Genomic DNA, 27634 nt, shown 5'->3' on the forward strand with positions numbered 1-27634 from the left:
ATCTCGGACAAGGAGCTCTTCTAGCTAAACTGGACTTCAAACCTGCATTAAGGCTGCTTCCGGCCCGACCACAAGATTTTCATCTGCTAGGTATGTACTTCAGGGAAATGTTCTATGTTGGCAAATGTCTTCCTTTTGGATACTCTATTTCTTGTGCATTAATTGAGAAAATCAGTTCTTTCCTAGATCACAATCAAGCCAGGTCATGCACTATTTGGATGATTTCCTGCTTGGAGGTAAGTGTGATTCTGAATAGCGCAGTCAACTCTTGATGCAAGTACAAAACCTGTTTCATAAATTCGGTGTACCCATTACCCCTGAAAAGACGGTTGGGCCAACCACAAAGATAACCTCTCTTGGGCTATCAATTGATACAGTGGCTATGGAGATACAGATTCCAAAGGAAAAGATCGAGGCTCTTGTTATTGAAATGACAAACATACTGCAATCCCACAGACACAAGGTTACATTTCGTACAGTACAATCAGGTATGGCTTACATACTTGAATCACTTTAATGGTGTTTCAGTGTTCCATGATGCAGAATTGGTGTCTGGTCAACAGCTAGAGCTATACACGGATGCTTCAAGGAGTAATGGTTTTGGGGCTTACTTTCAGGGCAGATGGACATATGGTAAGTGGCCACCATCTTGGGTTCAAAAGGGTTTTACCAAAGACATGACATTACTTGAATTATTTCCTGTTCTCGTGGCTTTGCGACTCTGGGGGCCGTATGCGTTATCAATCAAGAACAAGCAGGAAATGTCATTGGTCAGACCTCTTGTATGCATTTTCTTACACAATAACATTATCGTTCGTGCCAGGTACATTAGCACCCACCACAATGTGATAGCTGATGCCATTTCGAGATTTCAGTGGCAAAGATTTCGGCAGATGACACCAAACGCGGACACCCTGGCGACGCCCCTACCTACAGATGTTTGGATGATTCTCATGTGGTATACGCAGCTTTGTCACTTGGAGGTAGGCCTCCACGCACTGCCAGATCTTACATTTCAGCAGTATCAACATGGCACAAGTGAAATAATCTGTTCGATTGTACCAACCATATTCTCATAAAAAACTCTCTCAGGTAAGTCACAGCAAACACAGGACGTCACAACCTTTGGAGAAAGTCCTAGGGGTATTAGATCACATCTGCTACTTGTCATACAAGACAACACGGTTCATGACAGTTTTTACTGTGGCATTCTTTGGATTCTTTCGGGTGAGTGAAATTGTTTCACATTCCATGCAAGCATGACAGTGGCTGAGGCTTAAAACTGACTGATTTTGCCATATCTGATACGGGGCAACAAGCAGTTATTCACCTACGGTATTCGAAGACCGATCAGTCAGGAAAATGTAGTATATACATCTATCATCCTTTCCACACTCACCAATGTGTCCAGTAAATGCAATGTCTCGCTACTTGTTGGGTCGACCTACTGGATATCAGCAGCTGTTCATCCATTTCGATGGTAGTGTTCTAACCAGATATCAATATCAGTCCCTTCTCAGAAAAGTCATTTCTTTTCTAGGGTTTGACTCCCACAAGTTTACATCTCATTCCTTTCGAATAGGCGCTGCTTAACGGCAGCAATGAATGGGGCTGATCAGCAAAGAATCCAGCAATATGACTGATGGCAATCGTCGTGCTATCAGAATTCTATCCAATTCTAACTCTACCTATGCTTGCTTCAGGTACGGGTGATAGGTGACAGCTACCTAGCACGAGCCAGAAAGGAGCTGTCCACAGCCCTTACAGATCATGGTCCTACTAGTTGGAAGATGAAAGGGGTTTGGCATTTCAAATACTGATCAGCCCTCGACAGTCTCCTCAACAGCACCAAGCAACATCCAAGAAGGCTAATAATACACCTGGGATCAAACGACGTGTGTGTCAAAGCTGGACACCATCTGTATGACGATATTCTGAGGGACCTATTATAGACTTGCCTTCACCTCCCTCACTGCACACTGATATGGTCCTGAATGCTTCCACTCAGGGTAATGCAAGGGGCGAACAACGTGTGCAAGGTAACAGCAAGAAAGAAGCTTAATCGTCGGATTGACAATTGCGTTAAACAGCTCAAAGGCCTATCGGACAGGCACGACCACGCTGATCCACATGCTGATAGTATGTACCCAAGAGACCACGTGCACCTTAGTGCAAGCACACACACCATCTTCATAAGGGACATCACCCAAGTTTATACATATTAATGCAGGAAGTGTATAATTTGAGCACAGGGCGGGCTCAAGTTAATCCCAAACGGGAGACCAACCTATGTTGTGGATTGGGGCGCTATACTAGCACTGTTGGCGTGGTGCGGGCGACATGATCCATATCATCGGGCAAAACCCACAATGGTATCGCTATTATGCTAGTTGCCTGCTTCACAGTGGGGCCAATTTATCCAGCTTGCAGATCATGGTTATCTCGTCTGCTTAGGGTACATCAGAGAGCTGATTTATTTGTCAGCTGCACTATACTAACAACACCTGAGTTATCTCCCTTTATGAGTGGTGACCGCCTCGTCCATCCGCAACTTGACCTTTTCGCCCCACAAATGTACCTTCTGTTGTCATTCTCTGTCATTCAGAGTATATTCATTTCAACGGTCGTTTACATCATACTAGTAATCTCTCAACTATACAAGTTTAATATATTTCTATCAAAGCCACAGGTATGTCAATATTTTCTTGTAGTTTACAAAAGAAGTGCTGATGCATGCCGATGGTAAGATATCTGAGAGAGAGTTATGTTTAGTACTATCAGAACTAAAAAAAATACAAAACAATTAAGCCCGAACCCGAATTAAGAGACCCGAACAAAGTCTACTAAACCCGGTTGTATAAGTGAAGAAGTTCAAGGACAGGCCACCAAGAATTCCATACCAAAGCAAAAGAATTGAAGGGAAATAAAGATTAACTGTTTTTATCATATAGGATCGAACCTTGATGAAACATAATAATTATATGTGTGTGGTGTTTCAGTGTTCCATGATGCAGAATGGGTGTCTGCTCAACAACTAGAGCTATACACGGATGCTTCAAGAAGCAATAGCTTTGAGGCTCACTTTCAGGGCAGATGGACATATGGTAAGTGGCCACCATCTTGGGTTCAAAAGGGTTTTACCAAAGACATGACATTACTTGAACTATCTCCTGTTCTCGTGGCTTTTCGACTCTGGGGGCCGTATGTGTTATCAATCAAGAACAAGCAGGTAATGTCATTGGTCAGACCTCATTTATTAACACAAGAACATTATCGTTCGTGCCCGGTACATTAGCACCCACCACAATGTGATAGCTGATGCCATTTCGAGATTTCAGTGGCAAAGATTTCGGCATATGGCACCAAATGCGGACACCCAGGCGAAGCCCCTACCTACAGATGTTTGGATGGTTTAAGCCAACAATGAGATAAGTTAACCAATCTTTCCTTGTCGAACAACACATGTAGTTCGATTGTACCAACCACTTTCTCATAAAAAAACTCTCTCAGGTATTTCACAGCAAACACAGGACGTCACAACCTTTGGAGAAAGTCCTAGGGGTATCAGATCACATCTGCCACTCGTCATACAAGGCAACACTGTTCATGGCAGGTTTTACTGTGGCATTCTTTGAATTCTTTCGTGTGAGTGAAATAGTTTCACATTCCATGCAGCATGACAGTGGTCGAGCCTTAAAATTGACTGATTTTGCTATATTTGACACTGGGACACAAGCAGTTATTCACCTGCGAAATTCGAAGACCGATCAGTACATCTATCATCCATTCCAGACTCACCAATGTGTCCAGTAAATGCAATGTCTCGCTACTTGTTGGGTCGACCTACTGGATATCAGCAAATCGTGTGTAATTTAAGGGCCAGTGATGACATGTATATATTGACAATTCTATCGACTAATCCCGTAATGTTCCAGATCACGTGAGATAGAAAAGCGCATGCGCGAGTCAGTGCTTAATGGCTCGTCTCCGAGTCAAGACGTGTTATGTCTAGCTGAATAATTTCAGGCATGACTACCGTAATATTGAAGCAGTATATACTTATACTGAAACTAAATCAAGCGTATTATTACACAAAAACAGTGATACAACGGTGTCTGATACAAAACGGGTTGTTGACATGACTGAAGCAGCTTTGAAAAGTCCGAAATCAGACGACAGCAGTCTCACTGCACCTGGCGCTTCTAGCTCCAAAAGAGGGTAACAAGGCAACAAAGTCCCCATCTTCAAACTCTAAACCCACAAACGACCAATGCGTCTAGTGAAATGTCTTACATGTCATCAGCGTTACTGGACGAAATTCGAAAAATGAATGCAAATCTCACTAAAGTTGATGAAAAGATTGATGACTTGGGCAGTGTTAATGAGCCAGAGGGACATTATGAGGACTGTGAATTCGACTATGATGACGATTACATTCAACTTCATTTGAACGTGGATATTGCCACCAAATTACTCAACATGATTCCGGTTTTGCTTCGGCAACCAGTGTGCCTGCACATGCAGAGGACGTGACTCAAAATGGCAGCACTTCCGAAGTTGTGGATGTTATGCGTGATATTCTGCCGCTGCATTCCGCAGACGGCGAGCCTCTCGATGATACACTTTTCCAATTTACATGCATGCCCTTCCGCCTAGCATGTGCACTGCGAATTTTCACCAAAATCCTCAAACCTGTGTTTTCCCGCTTTAGGTGTCTTGGTCACCTCTGCCTTGGCTACATTGATGACATGTACGTTCAAGCAGATACCACTGAAGCTTGCTCTCATTCTGTAAATTATATAACAAGTTCTTTTGAGTCATTGGGGTTTTCAATTAACTGGGAGAAATCCACTCTTTGTCCCTCAACATGTATAACCTTCCTTGGTCTTCACATTGATTCAGCAAATATCGTAGTGAAACTACCGGAAGAAAAAGCAATTTCTTTAAGAAATAAATGCAAAGCTATTTTAGGGAGCCCACAATGGTCGATTAGGTCTATTGCTAAATTATAAGTATTGACAGTTTCAGTTTTTCCCCCGCAGTCAAGCTAGGCCAGCTGTATTACAGGCAGACTGACATAAAAAAAGAGGCACTGACAAAAAAATGAAGGCAATTTTGATGCAATGATGTGTTTATCTGAAACAGCTAAGGCAGAAGTAACATGGTGGCATAAGTCCGCCCATGGGTCAGCCTTCAGCAAACCCAGACATGGTCATATACACAGATGCTATCTGTTTGGGGGCCCATTGGGAAGGCCAGAGTATCTGGGGAAACTGATCCACAGAAGAGATGAATTTACACATTAATGCACTAGAGATTCAAGCGGTATACCTGGCACTACAAGCTTTTTCATGAACATCAGAGTTCAGGGGTAAACACATCCATGTCAAGTGTGACTACCTTCAGAACATGGGGGGTTCAAAGTCTAAAACCTGCAACCTTGTGGTGAAACATATTTGGTTATGGTGTTTGAATAGCGATATTTGGTTGACTATTTCTTATAAACCAGGGGTACAGAATGTTGAGGCAGACAGGACATTAAGGAAATCAGAAAGAACAGAATAGTATCTTGATCAATCTGTTTTTGATAAGGTTGTGTCTCAAGTCAAATTTCAACCCTCCGTGGATATGTTTGCCTCTCCGTTGAACAAAAAACTGCCGTGGTTTTTGAGCTGAAAGCCTGAACCAGAGGCAATGGCGGTGGACGCTTTTCAATCTTTGGACAAAGAATTAGTTTTTTGTTTTCCACCTTTCTGTTTATTGGCCAAGTGTGTTCAGAAAATAATAGCTGATAAAGCCAGAGCATTAGTAACAGCTCCACTGTGGCCTACTCAGACTTGGTTTTCACCATTACTCCATCTTATTTGTGACAGGCCGGTTGTTCTACCAAGGATAAAGCGGATAATCACCTCAACAGAAGGGAAACCTCAACCCATGGGGAAGAAATTGAAGTTAACAGCCTTTCGTGTATCAGGAATACTTACAGAAAGAGAGGCATTTCTGAGGAAGGTACCAATGTTTCTCGACTCGTGGCGCAAGTCAGCTCAAAAACAGTATGACAGTTACCTCCGGAAATGGGGGAAGTTTTGTGTTGAGAGGCAGGTTAGTCTCTCTGGACTATCTTTAGGAGAAGTGCTAGTTTTCTTTGGTTGACCTTACAAATAAAGGTCTCGGTTATAGTGCTCTACATACAACAAGGCGTGCTTTATCAACTATTGTGTTCTGGAATAACCAGAATAACTCATCATACCATTTGTCGTTTTCTGAAATGTATTTTCCAGACAAACCCACCCAGACGCGATACAGTGGAGGCGGTATTAGCTTACCTTAAGAAACTTGTGCCCGTTAAGTTTATTTCTCTGAAGGATCTTACTATTTAGGTAGCACTTTTATTGTCCATAGTGACCGCCAAGAGAGGGCAAACCTTACACATCCTTGATTTGAACCAGTTATCAGTTAATGTTCAGAGAACCGTTTATACTTTCTGTCTGGATAAGCATTAGAAACAGTAAAAACCTGGCAGAATTCCCAAGCCATTGTCATTACAGGCATACCAACCAGATACGAGGCTTTGTGTCCTCACAGTCTTACAGGCATATGTTAAGAGAACAGCGCACATCAGGGGTACAGTTACAAAACTGTTCATATCTTACGTGAAACGTCACAGAGAGGCCAAACGTGATACATTTGCAAGATGGGTCAGGACAGGTTTAGCTAAAGCTGTGATCAACATCAGCGTGTTTAAACCACAAAGTGTGAGAGCGGCAGCTACGTCGGCAGCGTCGGCCGCTGCAGTGCCTATCTCTGAAGTCCTTCACTGAGCAGACTGGTCATGAGAGACTACTTTTGCTCACTTCTATAACAAACCAATCATCTCAAGGGGAAGTGTTACTTTCAAACATTCTGTCCTGTCTAACTGAGACAGGAGCTAACATAGGCAGTTGTTGTGTTTCCGCTGTGTGCTGCACTGTCTGTAATGATTTCCAAGCAAATAAAGGTCCTTGGATGTTCTACATGCTTGTCAACTTCTATGGCCCGGATCTATCAGGTATACAAGTGAGTATCTGTCTTCAAAATCTCACGTGATCCGGAACATTACGGATTAGCCGATAGAAAAATGAAGTTAAACACGACTTACCTGTAAGTTGAAGTTTGAAGTTCTATCGGCTAATCCAGAGTAATGGAGAGATTGAGTGACCTCCCTGAGTTCCCAGCCCTACTTCAGGTATGTTCTGATACACACTCGTAGTACTTTAAAATCTGACTCGCGCATGCGCTTTGCCCTCGCACGTAATCGCTCCATTACCCTGTATTAGCCAATAGAACTTCAGTCAAACTTTTGCTTGTTTTTGCAAGGGCGACAACTCGACAATGATCCCTCTAGGATTCCATCGCAACAAATTATTAGAATTTTCTTGCGAATTATTTTGGAATGTGTTGGAAATGGAATATTTTCATTTTGTATCTTTATTTACACATAAAATATATGCGACCTCGGACTTTCCGTATACATTTACTAATAAAAAAGATAATATATTGTCTTTGTTATTCGAAGAATTTAAGTCTGTGTGATCGATCAACTTCTCACTGCCGTCACATTGTATAAAATAATTGTACCATTTTACATTGTAGGGCGTTTCTGGAAAAAGTGCAGACTAGTGTCTTAAGAAATCACTCCAAAATGTTCTGGCGCACACGCAAAATGTGCACATCGGTTTCACGTTTATACCCCCATAAAAGCAAAAACATATATAAATACATTATTATAAATAAATAAATCAGCACTAACAAAATTCACAGACTGCTTTTTTTAATCATTTACGGAAAGAACAGAAGACAATCAGTGACATCCTTCAGATCAGTTGTGCTACCCAAGCCCCTCCCCTCATCAGGAAACAGTAGACTGTCAAATATTAAAGACTAAATACAAAGCTTTCGAGATATACTATATCTATACTTAGATATGCCATAATTTTATAATCTACACTTAGGAGGTGTCGCCTTTGTGTATTTCCATGAAATAATATATTACCTGCGAGATATCATAATTGGAATAGTACTAATTATTCAAAATCACGGCCCAGTGGGCGCTTTGCACATTACACTATTTCTCGAATTGCATTTAGTATTCTTCCATTTGTAGTTTTGTGACAGAAGTCTAGCGCATTCTCCATTGACCACGTTGTCCACCCCGTGATTCCTGTTCCAGTTGGTGTAGGCTGATGAAGACCCGTCTTCCCACTCATAGGCGTCGGCAGCATTATTGTAGACGTACCCTGCACACATAATGCATCATAGTTTATACCGAAGTCCTTAACGATTTTTCACAGATGAATGCACTTTAATGAACGTAAATACTAAGTCTCACAGTGCAATTAGTCCCTTCTAATTCTGCAGACTTTCACATTCGAGACCCGTGAAGATCCGGGGTAGAAAAGGTCTTCAGCAACCCATGGTTGCCGTTTAAGGCTACTATGCTGGAATATTGCGGCGTTAAACAACCAACCAACCAAACCAAACCATCACATTCGACAATGTCGTCATTTACAGGACTGTTGCATTCACTTATTATTTATTACTAATTGTAGATAAATATAGATTAATTTGATCCAAACACTTTCAGTAATTGAATGACCCAATGATGAAATCTCTGAAAGTTATATAGCAGATCGGATCGTTCGTGAAACCAAGACTTATGCTTGACCCTAAATAGTGTACAACAACGTGCCTACACAACAGTGTACATGCTATGTATACCTGCTACATGCAATAACAGACGGATACACTGACGAAGAAGATACGATTGAAGAGAGAGAGAATGAGTGAGTGACGTTCAGCAGTAGTTCAGTTTGCTCGAAGCACTGCTGTGAAACTCCTGTTGCTGGGTATGATGTGGGTACGTTGCTGGGTACGTTGCTGGGTACGTTTCAGGGTACGTTGCTGGGTACAATGCTGGGTATGATGCTGAGTACGATGCTTGGTATGATGCTGGGTGTGATGCTGTTCACGATGCTGGGGATGCTGCTGGGTGCTTTGCTGAGTATGATGCTGGGTTCGTTAGTGGGTACGTTACTTGGTATGCTGCTGGGTATGCTGCTGGGTATGATGCTGGGTACGTTGCTGCGTATGATGCTGGATACGATGCAGGGTACAAGCTGGGTACGATGCAGGAAACGTTGCTGGGTAAGATACTGTTTACGTTGCTGAGTATGATGCTGGGTAAGTTGCTGGGTATGATGCTGGGTACGCTGCTGAGTATGCTGTTGGGTACGGTGCTGGGTATGATGTTGGGTACGCTGCTGAGTATGATACTGGGTACGCTGCTGGGTATGATGCTGGGTACGGTGCTGGGTATGATGTTGGGTACGCTGTTAAGTATGATACTGGGTACGCTGCTGAGTATGATACTGGGTACGGTGCTGAGTATGATACTTGGTACGCTGCTGAGTATGATGTTGGGTACGGTGCTGGGTATGATGTTGGGTACGCTGCTGAGTATGATACTGGGTACGGTGCTGGGTATGATGTTGGGTACGCTGCTGAGTATGATACTGGGTACGCTGCTGAGTATGATACTGGGTACGCTGCTGGGTATGATGCTGGGTACGATGCTTGGTACGATGCTGGGTACGCTGCTGGGTATGCTGTTGGGTACGTTGCTGGGTATGATGCTGGGTATGCTGCTGGATATGATGCTGGGAACGATGCTGGGTATGCTGTTTGGTAAGTTGCTGGGTATTACGCTGGGTACGCTGCTGAGTATGATGCTGGGTACGCTGCTGAGTATGATGCTGGGTACGCTGCTGGGTATGATGCTGGATACGCTGCTGGGTATGCTGTTGGGTTCGTTGCTGGGTATGATGTTGTGTACGCTGCTGGGTATGATGCTGGGTACGCTGCTGAGTATGATGCTGGGTACGCTGCTGAGTATGATACTGGGTACGCTGCTGGGTATGATGCTGGGTACGCTGCTGGGTGTGATGCTGTGTACGCTCCTGAGTATGATGCTGGGAACGCTGCTGGGTATGATTCTGGGTACGCTCCTGGGTTTGATGCTGGGTACGTTGTTGGGTATGATTCTGGGTACGCTGCTGAGTATGATGTTGGGTACGCTACTGGGTATGATGCTGGGTACGCTGCTGATTATGATGCTGGGTACGCTGCTGAGTATTATGCTGGGTACGCTGCTGGGTATGATGCTGGGTACGCCGTTGGATACGCTGCTGGGTATGATGTTGGGTACGCTGCTGAGTATGATGCTGGGTACGCTGCTGAGTATGATACTGGGTACGCTGCTTGGTATGATGCTGGGTACGCTGCTGGGTGTGATGCTGTGTACGCTGCTGAGTATGATGCTGGGTACGCTGCTGGGTATGATTCTGTGTACGCTGCTGAGTATGATGTTGGGTACGCTCCTGGGTATGATGCTGGGTACGCTGCTGAGTATGATGCTGGGTACGCTGCTGAGTATTATGCTGGGTACGCTGCTGGGTATGATGCTGGGTACGCTGTTGGATACGTTGCTGGGTATGATGTTGGGTTCGCTGCTGAGTATGATACTGGGTACGCTGCTGAGTATGCTGTTGGGTACGTTGCTGGGTATGATGTTGGGTACGCTGCTGAGTATGATACTGGGTACGCTGCTGAGTATGATACTGGGTACGCTGCTGAGAATGATACTGGGTACGCTGCTGAGTATGCTGTTGGGTACGGTGCTGGGTATGATGTTGGGTACGCTGCTGAGTATGATACTGGGTACGCTGCTGAGTATGATACTGGGTACGCTGCTGGGTATGATGCTGGGTACGATGCTTGGTGAGATGCTGGGTATGCTGTTGGGTACGTTGCTGGGTATGCTGCTGGGTATGCTGCTGGGTATGATGCTGGGAACGATGCTGGGTATGCTGTTTGGTAAGTTGCTGAGTATTACGCTGGGTACGCTGCTGAGTCTGATGCTGGTTACGCTGCTGGGTATGATGCTGGGTACGCTGCTGGGTAGGATGTTGGGTAGGCTGCCGGGAATGATACTGGATACGCTCCTAGGTATGCTGCTCGGTACGCTGCTGGGTATGATGCTGTGTATGCTACTGAGCATGATGCTGGGTACGCTGCTGGGTATACTGCTGAGTATGATGTTGGGTACGCTGCTGAGTATGATGTTGGGTACGCTGCTGAGTATGATGCTGGGTACGCTGCTGAATATGATACTGGGTACGCTGCTGGGTATGATGCTGGGTACCCTGCTTGGTGAGATGCTGTGTACGCTGCTGAGTATGATGCTGGGTACGCTGCTGGGTATGATTCTGGGTACGCTGCTGAGTATGATGTTTGGTACGCTACTGGGTATGATGCTGGGTACGCTGCTGAGTATGATGCTGGGTACGCTGCTGAGTATGATGCTGGGTACGCTGCTGGGTATGATGCTGGGTACGCTGTTGGGTATGATGTTGGGTAGGCTGCTGGGAATGATACTGGATACGCTGCTAGGTATGCTGCTCGGTACGCTGCTGGGTATGATGCTGTGTACGGTGCTGAGCATGATGCTGGGTATGATGCTGGGTACGCTGCTGAGTTTGATGCTGGGTACGCTGCTGGGTATGATGCTGGGTACGATGCTGGGTATGATGCTGGGTATGATGCTGGGTACGCTGCTGGGTGTGATGCTTGGTACGCTGCTGAGTATGAAGTTGAGTGTTTTGCCGTTTTGCCGGGTGTTTATGCTGCTGGGTATGTTGCTAGGTATGTTGATGGGTACGATTCTGGATATGTTGATGGGTATGTTGATGGGTATGTTGTTGGGTACGATGCTGGGTATGATGCTTGGTATGATGCTTGGTACGTTGCTGGGTACGATGCAGGCCACTGTGCTGGGTACGTTGCTGGGTATGATGCAGGGTATATTGATGGGTATGTTGATGGGTATGATGCTTGATACGAAGCTGGGAATGATACTGACAGACCAAAAGGAACACAATCTGCACATTCAATTTCGGTGCTGCAGACTACTGGCGCCTGTACCCGAGCAACATAAGAAGTCTACTTACCAATGTAGACTAGAGGATTGAGCGTCTCTGTCTTCACAGTGTCTCCCACAAAGGTGTTTTCAGCATCACTGAGAACCGTGAGAACCTGGCTGTCACCCCTGTAATAAAAACAGTATGAAGTTAGCTTCCCACCAAAAACATCATTCAAGAAGATGAAAGAAAACACGTATTGAAAACATCTTTTAAGAAACGTTCATACTTCCAGGAATCGTAAGCCATCTCTGAGATAGATGCTAGAGAACACAAACTGAAGTGAATGAAAGGTTACGACTCGCAGTAACGCACCAGACAGTTCATTCTATGAAATGTTTAATAGCCATTATTAAGTAGTATATATCTTAAACAACCTTCTTGTAACAAGGTGAGTATGGTTTTACGCCGTTTTTGGCAATATTCCAGCAATATCACGGCGGGGGACACCAGAATGGGTTTCACACATTGTACCCATGTCGGGAATCGAACCCGGGTCTTCGGCATGGCGAGCGAACGCTTTAACCTCGAGGCTACTCGACCGCCCCTCGTTTACCAGACATAATGTTCTTAATAATAGACGATAATTTTGATGGAATCAGTCGTACGGAATACCCCGTGTTAACGTTTTCGAGGTTGCATGTTTAGAAAACACATTCCGACTGTTACTTTCATGACCTGGTACGCGACGCTTTGATTGGTCGGATGAAAGGTCGTTCTGACTTGACCAGTAATGGGATGTCCTCAGATCTTCGTGTAGCGATAGCGAGAACTTAGATCTGATTTTAATGAGATTGATGACTCCCGCAACTTCTGCTGAGGGGTGGGTCTACAAACAGTGAGAGTCCGCAGTATCGAATACAGAGTATAGTTCTTGATATTGCTTTGAACCGTTAAGCCAAACCAGATGTAGGCTTTTCTAGTGATGTTTGTAAATGAATCTTCGTTTTTGAAATAGAAGTTACCTTTTTGTTGAACATAGGTCGATTTAATGATATCCAGAAGGACTGTAATCTGAACCATAAACCATATTTGTCTTGTGAAATGCTATCAAGTTAGTGATATGACATAATTGGTCACTAGACGACCCACTATTCGCAAGGACATACTGGTCAATAGAATGCCCATCACCCACCGGTCCACTACCAACAAGGACATTTGTACTGGTAACCAGACTGCCCACCGCACACAATGGCATAATGGTCAATGTACTTCCAGCATTCAAAAGGACATTCGACCCGTGAAGATCCGAGGTAGAGTAGGTCTTCAGCAACCCATGCTTGTCGTAAAAGGCGATCATGCTTGTCGTAAGAGGCAACTAACGGGATCGGGTGATCAGGTTTGCTGACCTGGTTGATGCATGTCATCGTATTCCAATGGTGTGGATCGATGATCATGATATCAATCACTAGATTGTCTGGTCCAGACTCCATTATTTACAGATTGCCGTCATATAGGTGGAATATAGCTGGACAACCTGGTCACTAGACTGGCTACTGATCACCAGGATAGTCTGGCCAACAGACTGTCCGCCATCACAAGGACATTCTGGTCACCACGCACAAGGACAGTCTGCTCACTAGACTGCCTACTGATCACTGGATAGTCTGGCCAGCAGACTGCGCGCCATCAAAAGGACATTCTGGTCACTAGGCTGGTCGCCACTCACGAGGACAGTCTGCTCACTAGACTGGCTACTGAATGAGAGTGAGTTTATTTCAGTAAAGAGGCCATCGGCCCATTATACAATATGGATACAGTTGATTACAACAATAGCAGCCGCCAGATAATATAAGTGATATACATAGTGAAACAATTGAATCTTTGCATACATTTGAAAAACTAACGTCGTTTCTTAAAAGCAAGAAAAATATATTTAGCTAATTTATTAATAACATGTTCATTTTGGCAAGACATAAGAGTGCAAAATTTATCAAATGAAGGTTGTGAATGGAAATACTTAGGTATAAGACTATTTCTCAGATTTGAGTAAAATTGACATTCAATGCAGAAATGATATTCAGTTTCAATTACACGGACTACAAAAAAATGGACATAAACTTTCATCTCTAGAAAGACCAATTTTTCCACCTTCTTTAAGCATTAGGTTATGGCTAGAACAACCGAAAGAACTAAGAGCAAATTGATATACAGGTATTGATGTCAAATATCTTTCTAATTCAATGCATGGTTTAATTGTGAATACATTGTAAGTTTGGAAAATGTTTTTAATTTACTTAAGCAAGTTTGCTGATCTATATCTATACATCTGTGCTTAAAACAAACAATAAACTTATTTACATTTGGAACATCTAGATTACACGAGACAGAACCAAAACCATATGATGATAATAATTGTTTTACATGAAAAGCCGAACATTCAGTACCTTTATTCGCCAAGGACACTTCATAATCATAAACATGTTTCAAAATAGGATTATCAGTTTGAAATATCAATCTAGTCCAATATTAAATAATTTTCATATACAGGTTTACTTTAAATGAATAACGACCTACATGTATCTCCCCCTTGCAACAATATTAGGTTACTCCGTCTTAAATGCAAAAGCTGTTTACAGAAATTATCATGGAATGTATTAATATCTGGTGAAGGATGAAACCCCAAGACTTCACTACCATACAACAAGATTGGTAGAAGCTTGACATCAAATAAATGAGTCAAAACATGTAAAGGTAACTTATGAAAATCAATAATGTTTGTTTTTAGTAACTGCAAAACTTTGTGGGCCTGGAGTGTTAAAATTTTCTGTGTATTAAACCATGAACCAGAGCTTGAAAAATATACACCTAAATATTTATACACTGAAACCATTTCAAGCAGACATGTATTTAGAGCAGAAAAATCATATTTCTTTAATCGACCACCTTTGCGAAAGACAATTACTTTGCTCTTGACATTTTTTATTTGCAGCTGTCATTTATCACAATATTGGGAAGGTTTATTTAATGTCTTTTGAAGACCAATAACTGTACTATCTATTACTACAATGTCGTCTACAAAAAGCAGCATAAATAACCGTAGAGTACCTATATTAATACACCATTACTTATCTTGTTGCAAAAAATCTACAATTTCAATAATAAAGAATGAAAATAAAAATGGTGACAACAAGCAGCCCGGTCTATTTCCAAATGAACAGTCAAAGAATTTAGTAACACCAGAATTCAGAGATACGCATGATTTCACATTTTCATACATATTTCTAAGTAATCTAAAAACAGAACCTTTAATATTACCAGTCCAAAGTTTGTACATCGGAGCATTATGTGACACAGAGTCAAAAGCTGCTTTGAAATCAATAAAGGCACAGTATAGTCTACCTGTTTATAATCTTAGATATTTTTCAATAAAAGTTTGAAGTATAAATATATTATCCACAGTTTGAAACCCCTTTCTAAAACATGCTTATTCAGGGATAATAACATTTCCATCAGTTGCCCAATTGGTGGGTCTAGAAAATATAATTTTAGAAAAGATTTTACCAGATATTTTGAATGCAAAGGAAGAATGACACCTAAAGTCCACTCCTCTGGATAAGTACCAGTCAATAAGATTTTATTAAACAAGGATAACAGCATTTCAAAACACATGGGAGGGGCATATTAAAAAAAATCAATGGGTACACCACTAAACCCTGGGCCTTTTCTATTTGGCATATCATTAACAGCCTTAAATATTTCATCTAATGTTATTCTACTATCTAACCCATTGTCATCTACAGTAGAGTTAATCAACTCTTCACTGATAGATTCTACAAAATGTTGAACATCTGTATAAAACTTCTTTTCACATTCAGCAAAATAAAAGCCTTGGAACAAATGATTGAATGACATGACCAAGAATCCGGTGAAATTGAATTACTTTTAAATGACCTTAGACTGATCACCAGGATAGTCTGGCTAGCAGACTGTCCGCCACTCAAAAGGACATACTGATCACTAGACTGACTACTGATCACCAAGAAAGTCTGGCCAGCAGAATGCCCGCCACACAATAGGACATACTGATCCCTAGACTGACTACTGATCACCAGGATAGTCTGGCCAGCAGATTGCCCGGCACTCAATAGGACATACTGACCACTAGACAAGATGTTTACAAGATTATACTACTCACTGGTTACAGAATCCCCTGGCGGCGGCGTACGTGGCGCGCACTCCTGTGTAGAGGTAACAGCTGCCGCCGTTGTGAACCCAGCCTTAAGCAGTGTGGAATCATGATGTGATTGTTGTACACAGTTTTAAACTTTACATGGTATTAAGTTTGCTACACCCATTCTTGGGATACACACGTAAGCAGGACTTTATGTTACTGATTACTGACCAATCAGCAAGATACATTAGACACTGTAGCACAATTCAGGAAGGAAGACGTAGTTGCAAAAGGTAGAGTATGTTGCATTGCAAAATTGTTTCCGGGACATATTTACAATGCGCTCGCCACTCACGTGTTGTGCTTTAGTCACAATGAGGTCATAGCGGACCTCACTAATAAGTACAAAGAGCGTAGTGCGAAGCAGTGTGGGTAATCTGTTCTATCTAGATTAAGATTTATATTGGGATTACGTTGTGTGGATTAGCAAGCGACCTTTAAGTATGACAAGCACGTAGAAAATCAGAACATACCTGTTGAGCACGGCTTTGCAGCTGACAGAGTTTCTGAAAATGACGGAAACCAGGCTGAATAGCTGATACGACTGGTTAGGCAGAGGCTGATGTACTGACGACTGCAGCAAATATTAGCTTGAAGGTTTTCTGGATATTAAGTGAATAATTATTTTTCCTTTGTTTCAGGAAGATATATTAACTCACCGATCTTGCAGACGACACCGAGCAGGTTTCCCGTTATAACCACTTTCTTACTGAACAGCCTTGTGTCCTCCAATCCTGAATACGCAGAGATGAATATCATTTTACATTTGAATGTGAACATTTCAAGGATACTTACCAACAACATTTTGCCATAATCCAAATACAGATCAATTCCCAATGCTGCTGTCATCCTCATGTAAACACTTAGTTAAATAATACCTGAATACTACCACCTACTCACCGATAAACTCCCCTTCTTCCTGTTCAACCCAGTAGTCCATGGACTGTCCAAAGCGGTAGATGTGTTCCTTGACGGTTGCCTGTAGAGAGAGAGTGAGACTATTAGATATCACCTGAAGGAATGGTATCAAGGTTTCAATCATAATTCAACTGCAGATGTTGCAGTGTAAGACGATTCATGCTGATGAAAAGAATTCATAATTTGTGTGTATTTGTATTTTTAGTGAAAATATATATTTAGAAAATGTAGACTGTTTGCGTTCCTGAACTAATGCACCCTTCCAGATATGTTCTGTTGTTATAGTTACCAGATATGTTCTGTAGTTATAGTTTCCAGATATGTTCTGTGGTTTTAGTTACCAGACATGTTCTGTAGTTATAGTTACCAGACACCCACTGTATTGATGGTTGCCAGACATGTTCTGCAGTTATAGTTACCAGACACCCACTGTATTGATGGTTACCAGACATGATCTGTAGTTATAGTTACCGGACACCTACAGTATTGATGGTTACCAGACATGATCTGTAGTTATAGTTACCAGACAGCCACTGTATTGATGTTTACCAGACATGATCTGTAGTTATGGGTACCAGACATGTTCTGTAGTTATAGTTACCAGACACCTACAGTATTGATGGTTACCAGATATGAACTGTAGTTATAGTTACCAGACATGATCTGTAGTTATAGTTACCAGACACCTACAGTATTGATGGTAACCAGACATGATCTGTAGTTATAGTTACCATACATCCACTGTATTGATGGTTACCTGACATGATCAGTAGTTATAGTTACCATACACCCACTGTATTGATGGTTGCCAGTCGTGTTCTGTAGTTATAGTTACCAGACACCCACTGCATTGATGGTTACCAGGCATGTTCTGTAGTTATAGTTACCAACCACCTACAGTATTGATGGTTACCAGATATGAACAGTAGTTATAGTTACCAGACACCTACAGTATTGATGGTTACCAGACATGATCTGTAGTTATAGTTACCAGACACCCACTTGTATTGATGGTTACCAGACATAATCTATAGTTATAGTTACCAGAAACCTACAGTATTGATCGTTACCATACATGATCTGTAGTAATAGTTACCAGACACCTACAGTATTCATGGTTACCAGACTTGATCTTTAGTTATAGTTACCAGACAGCCACTTAATTGATGGTAACCAGACATGTTCTGTAGTTATAGTTAACAGACACCCACTGTATTGATGGTTTCCAGACATGTTCTGTAGTTATAGTTACCAGACACCTACTGTATTGATGGTTGCCAGACATGTTCTGTAGTTATAGTTACCAGACACTCACTGTATTGATAGTTATCAGACCTGATCTGTAGTTATAGTTACCAGACACCCTCTGTATTGATGGTTGCTAGACACGTCCTGAAGTTATAGTTACCAGACACCCACTGCATTGATGGTTACCAGACATGATCTGTAGTTATAGTTACCAGACACCCACTGTATTAATGGTTGCCAGACATGTTCTGTAGTTATAGTTACCAGACACCCACTGTATTAATGATTGCCAGACGTGTTCTGTAGTTATAGTTACCAGACTCCTACAGTATTGATGGTTACCAGATGTGAACTGTTGTTATAGTTACCAGACATGATCTGTAGTTATAGTTACCATACACCCTCTGTATTGATGGTTACGACACATGTTCTGTAGTTATAGTTACCAGACTGCCACTGTATTGATGGTTACCAGACATTATCTGTAGTTATGGTTACCAGACATGTTCTGTAGTTATAGTTACGATACACCCACTGCATTGATGGTTGCCAGACGTGTTCTGTAGTTATAGTTACCAGACTCCTACAGTATTGATGGTTACCAGATATGAACTGTAGTTATAGTTACCACACATGATCTGTAGTTATAGTTACCAGACACCTACAGTATTGATGGTTACCAGACATGATCAGTAGTTATAGTTACCATACACCCACTGCATTGATAGTTACGACACATCTTCTGTAGTTATAGTTACCATACACCTACAGTATTGATGGTTACCAGATATGACCTGTAGTTATAGTTACCAGACATGATCTGTAGTTATAGTTACCAGATACCCAATGCATTGATTGTTACCAAACATGTTCTGTAGTTAAAGTTACCAGACACCCACTGCATTGATGGTTACCAGACATGTTCTGTAGTTATAGTTACCAGACACCGAATGTATTGATGGTTGCCAGATGTATTCTGTAGTTATAGTTACCAGACACCCACTGTATTGATGGTTACTAGACATGATCTGTAGTTATAGTTACCAGACACCCACTGTATTGATGGTAACCAGACATGTTCTGTAGTTATAGTTACCAGACACCCACTTTATTGATGGTCACCAGACATGTTCTGCAGTTATAGTTACCAGACACCCACTGTATCGATAGTTACCAGACATGATCTTTAGTTATAGTTACCAGACACCCACTGTATTGATGGTTACGACACATGTTCTGTAGTTATAGTTACCAGACACCCACTGTGTTGATGGTTAACAGACATGATCTGTAGTTATAGTTACCGGACACCTACAGTATTGATGGTTACCAGACATGATCTGTAGTTATAGTTACTGGACAGCCACTGTTACCAGACATGATCTGTAGTTATGGTTACCAGACATGTTCTGTAGTTATAGTTACCAGATACCCAATGCATTGATTGTTACCAGACATGTTCTGTAGCTGTAGTTACCAGACAGCCACTGTATTGATCGTTACCAAAACTGATCTGTAGTTATAGTTACTAGACCCCAACAGTATTGATGGTTACCAGACATGATGAGTAGTTATACTTACAAGCCACCCACTCACTTTATTGATGGTAACCAGACATGTTCTGTAGTTATAGTTACCAGACACCTACAGTAATAATGGTTACCAGACATGATCTGTAGTTAAAGTTACCAGACACCCAATGTATTGATGGTTGCCAGACATGTTCTGTAGTTATAGTTACCAGACACCCACTGTATTGATGGTTACCAGACATCATCTGTAGTTATAGTTACCAGACACCTACTGTATTGATGGTTGTCAGACATGTTCTGTAGTTATAGTTACCAGACACCCACTGTATTGATGGTTGACAGACATGTTCTGTAGTTATAGTTACCAGACACCCACTGTATCGATGGTAACCAGACATGATATATAGTTATAGTTACCAGACACCCACTGAATTGATGGTTACCATACATGTTCTGTAGTTATAATTACCAGACACCAACTGTATCGATGGTTACCAGACATGATCTGTAGTTATGGTTACCAGACACCCACTGTATTGATGGTTGCCAGACATGTTCGGTAGTTATAGTTACCAGACACCTACAGTATTGATGGTTACCAGACATGATCTGTAGTTATAGTTACCAGACATGTTCTGTAGTTATAGTTACGATACACCCACTGTATTGATAGTTGCCAGACGTTTTCTGTAGTTATAGTTACAAGACACCTACAGTATTGATGGAAACCAGATATGAACTGTAGTTATAGTTACCACACATGATCTGTAGTCATAGTTACCAGACACCCACTCTATTGATGTTTACCACACATTTTGTGTAGTTATAGCTACCAGACACCCACTGTATTGATGGTTACCAGACATGATCAGTAGTTATAGTTACTATACACCCACTGCATTGATGGTTACCAGACATGTTCTGTAGTTATAGTTACCGGACACCTACAGTATTGATGGTAACCAGACATGATCAGTAGTTATAGTTACCAGACATGATCTGTAGTTATAGTTACCGGACACCTACAGTATTGATGGTTACCAGACATGATCTGTAGTTATAGTTACTATACACCCACTGTATTGATGTTTACCAGACATGATCTGTAGTTATGGGTACCAGACATGTTCTGTAGTTATAGTTACCATACACCCACTGTATTGATGGTTACCAAACATGGTCACTAGTTATAGTTACCATACATCCACTGCATTGATGGTTACCAGACATGTTCTGTAGTTATAGTTACCAGACACCTATAGTATTGATGGTTACCAGATATGAACTGCAGTTATAGTTACCAGACATGATCTGTAGTTATAGTTACCAGACACCTAGTGTATTGATGGTTACCAGACATGATCTGTAGTTATAGTTTCCATACAACCACTGTATTGATGGTTACCAGACATGGTCAGTTGTTATAGTTACCATACACCCACTGCATTGATGGTTACGAGACATGTTCTGTAGTAATAGTTAACAGACACCCAATGTATTGATGGTTACCAGATATGTTCTGTAGTTATACTTACCAGACACCCACTGTATTGATGGTTACCAGACATGATAAGTAGTTATAGTTACCATACACCCACTGCATTGATGGTCACCAGACATGTTCTGTAGTTATAGTTACCATACAACCACTGTATTAATGGTTGCCAGTCGTGTTCTGTAGTTATAGTTACCATACTCCCACTGCATTGATGGTTACCAGACATGTTCTGTAGTTATAGTTACCAGACACCTACAGTATTGATGGTTACCAGATAGGAACAGTAGTTATAGTTACAAGACATGATCTGTAGTTATAGTTACCAGACGTGTTCTGTAGTTATAGTTACCAGACATGTTCTGTAGTTATAGTTACCAAACGTTTTCTGTAGTTATAGTTACCATACACCAACTGCATTGATGGTTACCAGACGTGTTCTGTAGTTATAGTTACCAGGCACCCACTGTATTGATGGTTACCAGACATGATATGTAGTTATAGTTTCCAGATCCCCACTGTATAGATAGTTACCAGACATGTTCTGTAGCTGTAGTTACCAGACAGCCACTGTATTGATGGTTACCAGACATGATCTGTAGTTATAGTTACCAGGCACCCACTGTATTGATGGTTACCAGACATGATATGTAGTTATAGTTTCCAGATCCCCACTGTATAGATAGTTACCAGACATGTTCTGTAGCTGTAGTTACCAGACAGCCACTGTATTGATGGTTACCAGACATGATCTGTAGTTATAGTTACCAGGCACCCACTGTATTGATGGTTACCAGACATGATATGTAGTTATAGTTTCCAGACACCCACTTGTATTAATGGTTACCAAACATAATCTGTAGCTGTAGTTACCAGAAACGTACAGTATTGATCGTTACCAAAACTGATCTGTAGTTATAGTTACTAGACCCCAACAGTATTGATGGTTACCAGACATGATGAGTAGTTATACTTACAAGCCACCCACTCACTTTATTGATGGTAACCAGACATGTTCTGTAGTTATAGTTACCAGACACCTACAGTAATAATGGTTACCAGACATGATCTGTAGTTAAAGTTACCAGACACCCAATGTATTGATGGTTGCCAGACATGTTCTGTAGTTATAGTTACCAGACACCCACTGTATTGATGGTTACCAGACATGATCTGTAGTTATAGTTACCAGACACCTACTGTATTGATGGTTGTCAGACATGTTCTGTAGTTATAGTTACCAGACACCCACTGTATTGATGGTTGACAGACATGTTCTGTAGTTATAGTTACCAGACACCCACTGTATCGATGGTAACCAGACATGATATATAGTTATAGTTACCAGACACCCACTGAATTGATGGTTACCATACATGTTCTGTAGTTATAATTACCAGACACCAACTGTATCGATGGTTACCAGACATGATCTGTAGTTATGGTTACCAGACACCCACTGTATTGATGGTTGCCAGACATGTTCGGTAGTTATAGTTACCAGACACCTACAGTATTGATGGTTACCAGACATGATCTGTAGTTATAGTTACCAGACATGTTCTGTAGTTATAGTTACGATACACCCACTGTATTGATAGTTGCCAGACGTTTTCTGTAGTTATAGTTACAAGACACCTACAGTATTGATGGAAACCAGATATGAACTGTAGTTATAGTTACCACACATGATCTGTAGTCATAGTTACCAGACACCCACTCTATTGATGTTTACCACACATTTTGTGTAGTTATAGCTACCAGACACCCACTGTATTGATGGTTACCAGACATGATCAGTAGTTATAGTTACTATACACCCACTGCATTGATGGTTACCAGACATGTTCTGTAGTTATAGTTACCGGACACCTACAGTATTGATGGTAACCAGACATGATCAGTAGTTATAGTTACCAGACATGATCTGTAGTTATAGTTACTATACACCCACTGTATTGATGTTTACCAGACATGATCTGTAGTTATGGGTACCAGACATGTTCTGTAGTTATAGTTACCATACACCCACTGTATTGATGGTTACCAAACATGGTCAGTAGTTATAGTTACCATACATCCACTGCATTGATGGTTACCAGACATGTTCTGTAGTTATAGTTACCAGACACCTATAGTATTGATGGTTACCAGATATGAACTGCAGTTATAGTTACCAGACATGATCTGTAGTTATAGTTTCCATACAACCACTGTATTGATGGTTACCAGACATGGTCAGTAGTTATAGTTACCATACACCCACTGCATTGATGGTTACGAGACATGTTCTGTAGTAATAGTTAACAGACACCCAATGTATTGATGGTTACCAGATATGTTCTGTAGTTATAGTTACCAGACACCCACTGTATTGATGGTTACCAGACATGATAAGTAGTTATAGTTACCATACACCCACTGCATTGATGGTCACCAGACATGTTCTGTAGTTATAGTTACCATACAACCACTGTATTAATGGTTGCCAGTCGTGTTCTGTAGTTATAGTTACCATACTCCCACTGCATTGATGGTTACCAGACATGTTCTGTAGTTATAGTTACCAGACACCTACAGTATTGATGGTTACCAGATAGGAACAGTAGTTATAGTTACTATACACCCACTGCATTGATGGTGACCAGACATGTTCTGTAGTTATAGTTACCATACACCCATTGTATTGATGGTTGCCAGTCATCTTCTGTAGTTATAGTTACCATACACTCCATTGTATTGATGGTTGCCAGTCATCTTCTGTAGTTATAGTGACCATACACCCACTGCATTGATGGTTACCACACATGTTCTGTAGTTATAGTTACCATACACCCATTGTATTGATGGTTGCCAGTCATCTTCTGTAGTTATAGTTACCATACACCCACTGCATTGATGGTTACCAGACATGTTCTGTAGTTATAGTTTCCAGACACCTACACTATTGATGGTTACCAGATGTGAACAGTAGTTATAGTTACCAGACATGATCTGTAGATATAGTTACCAGACACCTACAGTATTGATGGTTACCAGACATGATCTGTATTTATAGTTACAATACACCCACTGCATTGATGGTTACCAGACATGTTCTGTAGTTATAGTTACCAGACACCTACAGTATTGATGGTTACCAGATATGACCTGTAGTATTAGTTACCAGACATGACCGTGTTGTAGTTACCAGGTACCCAATGCATTGATTGTTACCAGATATGTTCTGTAGTTATAGTTACCAGACACCCACTTTATTGATGGTTACCAGACATGTTCTGTAGTTATAGTTACCAGACACCGAATGTATTGATGGTTGCCAGACGTATTCTGTAGTTATAGTTACCAGACACCCGCTGTATTGATGGTTACAAGAAAGGATCTGTAGTTATAGTTACAAGACGCCCACTGTATTGATGGTTACCAGACATGTTCTGTAGTTATAGTTACCAGACACCCACTGTATTGATGGTTACCAGACATGATCTGTAGTTATAGTTACCAGACACCTACAGTATCTATGGTTACCAGACATGATCTGTAGTTATAGTTACCAGACAGCCACTGTATTGATGTTTACCAGACATGATCTGTAGTTATGGGTACCAGACATGTTCTGTAGTTATAGTTACCATACACCCACGGTATTGATGGTTGCCAGATGTGTTCTGTAGTTATAGATACCAGACACCTACAGTATTGATGGTTACCAGATATGAACTGTAGTTAAAGTTACCAGACATGATGTGTAGTTATAGTTACCAGACACCTACAGTATTGATGGTTACCAGACATGATCTGTAGTTATAGTTTCCATACACCCAATGTATAGATGGTTACCAGACATGATCAGTAGTTATAGTTACCATACACCCACTGCATTGATGGCTACCAGACATGTTCTGTAGTTATAGTTACCATACACCCATTGTATTGATGGTTACTAGACATGTTATGTAGTTATAGTTACCAGACACCCTCTGTATTGATGGTTACCAGACATGATCAGTAGTTATAGTTACCATACACCCACTGCATTGATGGTTACCAGACATCTTCTGTAGTTATAGCTACCAGACACCTACAGTATTGATGGTTACCAGATATGACCTGTAGTTATAGTTACCAGACATGATCTGTAGTTATAGTTACCAGATACGCAATGCATTGATTGTTACCAGACATGTTCTGTAGTTATAGTTACCAGACACCCACTTTATTGATGGTTACAAGACATGTTCTGTAGTTATAGTTACCAAACACCCACTGTATTGATGGTTGCCAGACATGTTCTGCAGTTATAGTTACCAGACACCCACTGTATTGATGGTTACCACACATGATCTGTAGTTATAGTTACCGGACACCTACAGTATTGATGGTTACCAGACATGTTCTGTAGTTATAGTTACCAGACACCCACTGTATTGATGGTTACCAGATATGTTCTGTAGTTATAGTTACCAGACACCCACTGTATAGATTGTTACCAGACATGATCAGTAGTTATAGTTACCATACACCCACTGCATTGATGGTTACCAGACATGTTCTGTAGTTATAGTTACCATACACCCACTGTATTAATGGCTGCCAGTCGTGTTCTGTAGTTATAGTTACCATACACCCACTGCATTGATGGTTACTAGACATGTTCTGTAGTTATAGTTACCAGACACCTACAGTATTGATGGTTACCAGACATGTTCTGTAGTTAGAGTTACCAGACACCCACTGTATTGATGGTTGCCAGACGTATTCTGTAGTTATAGTTACCAGACACCCACTGTATTGATGGTTACCAGACATGATCTGTAGTTATAGTTACGAGACACCTACAGTATTGATGGTTACCAGACATGCTCTGTAGTTATAGTTACCAGACAAACACTGTATTGCTGGTTACCAGGTACATTGCCTAGGTATAATATGGTATACTGTATGTACGGTAAGCAGGTCCCTTTGGTAGTTATGGTTACTAGGTACCTGCTATTGCTCTGGTGACAAATGGGAACATTCCGTAGTTCTAGTTAATAGACCCCTGCTGTACCTATGGCTATGGGTATATTCTGTACTCGTTCAGACAAGGTACCGCCCATTGTTCTGGTGACGGGCTACCTTCCATTTATATATTTCTAGTAAATACATGTAGTGACTTGGTACCATCTGTAGTAGTAGTAGTAAGGGGATACCTGCAGTTCTGGTTATTGGGTAACTTCTGTAGAAATGGTTATGGGGTAACTTCTGTAGCAATGGTCATGGGGTAACTTCTGTAGCAATAGTTATGGGAAACTTCTGCAGTAATGGGTAGTGGGTAACTTCTGCAGTTCTTGTGATTCGATAAGTTCTGCAGTTCTGGTTACAGGGTAACTTCTGCAGTTCTGGTCACAGGGTAACTTCTGGAGTTCTTGTTACGGGATAACATCTTTGGTAATGGTTGAGAGTACCTACCCATGTCTGAGCGTTGGATACATCAGCCAGAGTGCCGCGTCTAGTGTAGCAGGCGTGCTTAGCGCTGTTGTAGTTCTGGGCTGTGTCGATGACGAGGTAACAGTCGCCGCCATTCAATTGTTGTCCGTAATTGTTGTGACCACAACTTACTGGAATGAAGGAGAAGGTCGTATGGACAAAGCTTGTACATTTCGTATATCCTCATGTACACAAGTACTGTTTTGAATATAAAGTTGAAGTACAGCTCGAACATGAAATCTTCCTACATATGTTCACAAGAACGAAGGTGTAAAATGAAACAAGTTGTTCACATGTAGCATTTCATACAGCTGAGTTAGACCATCGAGATCACACCTCTCTTTACCTCTGTACTTACATTAATCGCAGTATGTCTTGTTGACTAGCGGCGGAGGGTAGGTTTGGATTAGATTGGGTTGGGGTAGAGTGGTTGGTTTCAAATGAAGGGTAGCCGACACAACACGTACCTGGTGAAGGAGGGCTTGCACTGAGGGGTAGCTGACACAACACGTACCTGGTGAAGGAGTGCTTCCACTGAGGAGTAGCTGACCCAGCACGTACCTGGTGAAGGAGTGCTTCCACTGAGGGGTAGCTGACACAAGACGTACCTGGTGAAGGAGTGCTTCCACTGAGGGGTAGGTGACCCAGCACGTACCTGGTGAAGGAGTGCTTCCACTGAGGGGTAGCTGACACAACACGTACCTGGTGAAGGAGTGCTTCCACTGAGGAGTAGCTGACCCAGCACGTACCTGGTGAAGGAGTGCTTCCACTGAGGGGTAGCTGA

General features: G+C 41.6%; 1 protein-coding gene across 1 annotated transcript in view; it reads right to left on the bottom strand.

Annotated features, from left to right (window-relative positions):
* Positions 1–7792: 7792 nt before the first annotated feature.
* LOC124115560 (cell surface hyaluronidase-like) overlaps positions 7793–27634 on the bottom strand; it is a 47020-nt gene continuing 27178 nt past the window's right edge. The window contains exons 30-36 of the mRNA XM_046476593.1: positions 26833–26981; positions 17089–17167; positions 16848–16922; positions 16662–16694; positions 16153–16234; positions 12045–12142; positions 7793–8276 (exon numbers count right to left, since the gene is read on the bottom strand). Of these exons, the coding sequence (XP_046332549.1) occupies positions 8074–8276; positions 12045–12142; positions 16153–16234; positions 16662–16694; positions 16848–16922; positions 17089–17167; positions 26833–26981 (719 nt within the window). The 3' untranslated portion in view covers positions 7793–8073. The remainder of the gene's footprint in view (positions 8277–12044; positions 12143–16152; positions 16235–16661; positions 16695–16847; positions 16923–17088; positions 17168–26832; positions 26982–27634) is intronic.

This window comes from Haliotis rufescens, unplaced genomic scaffold (assembly GCF_023055435.1).
Source record: "Haliotis rufescens isolate VD_foot unplaced genomic scaffold, xgHalRufe1.0.p SCAF_6, whole genome shotgun sequence".
NCBI lineage: Eukaryota > Metazoa > Mollusca > Gastropoda > Lepetellida > Haliotidae > Haliotis > Haliotis rufescens.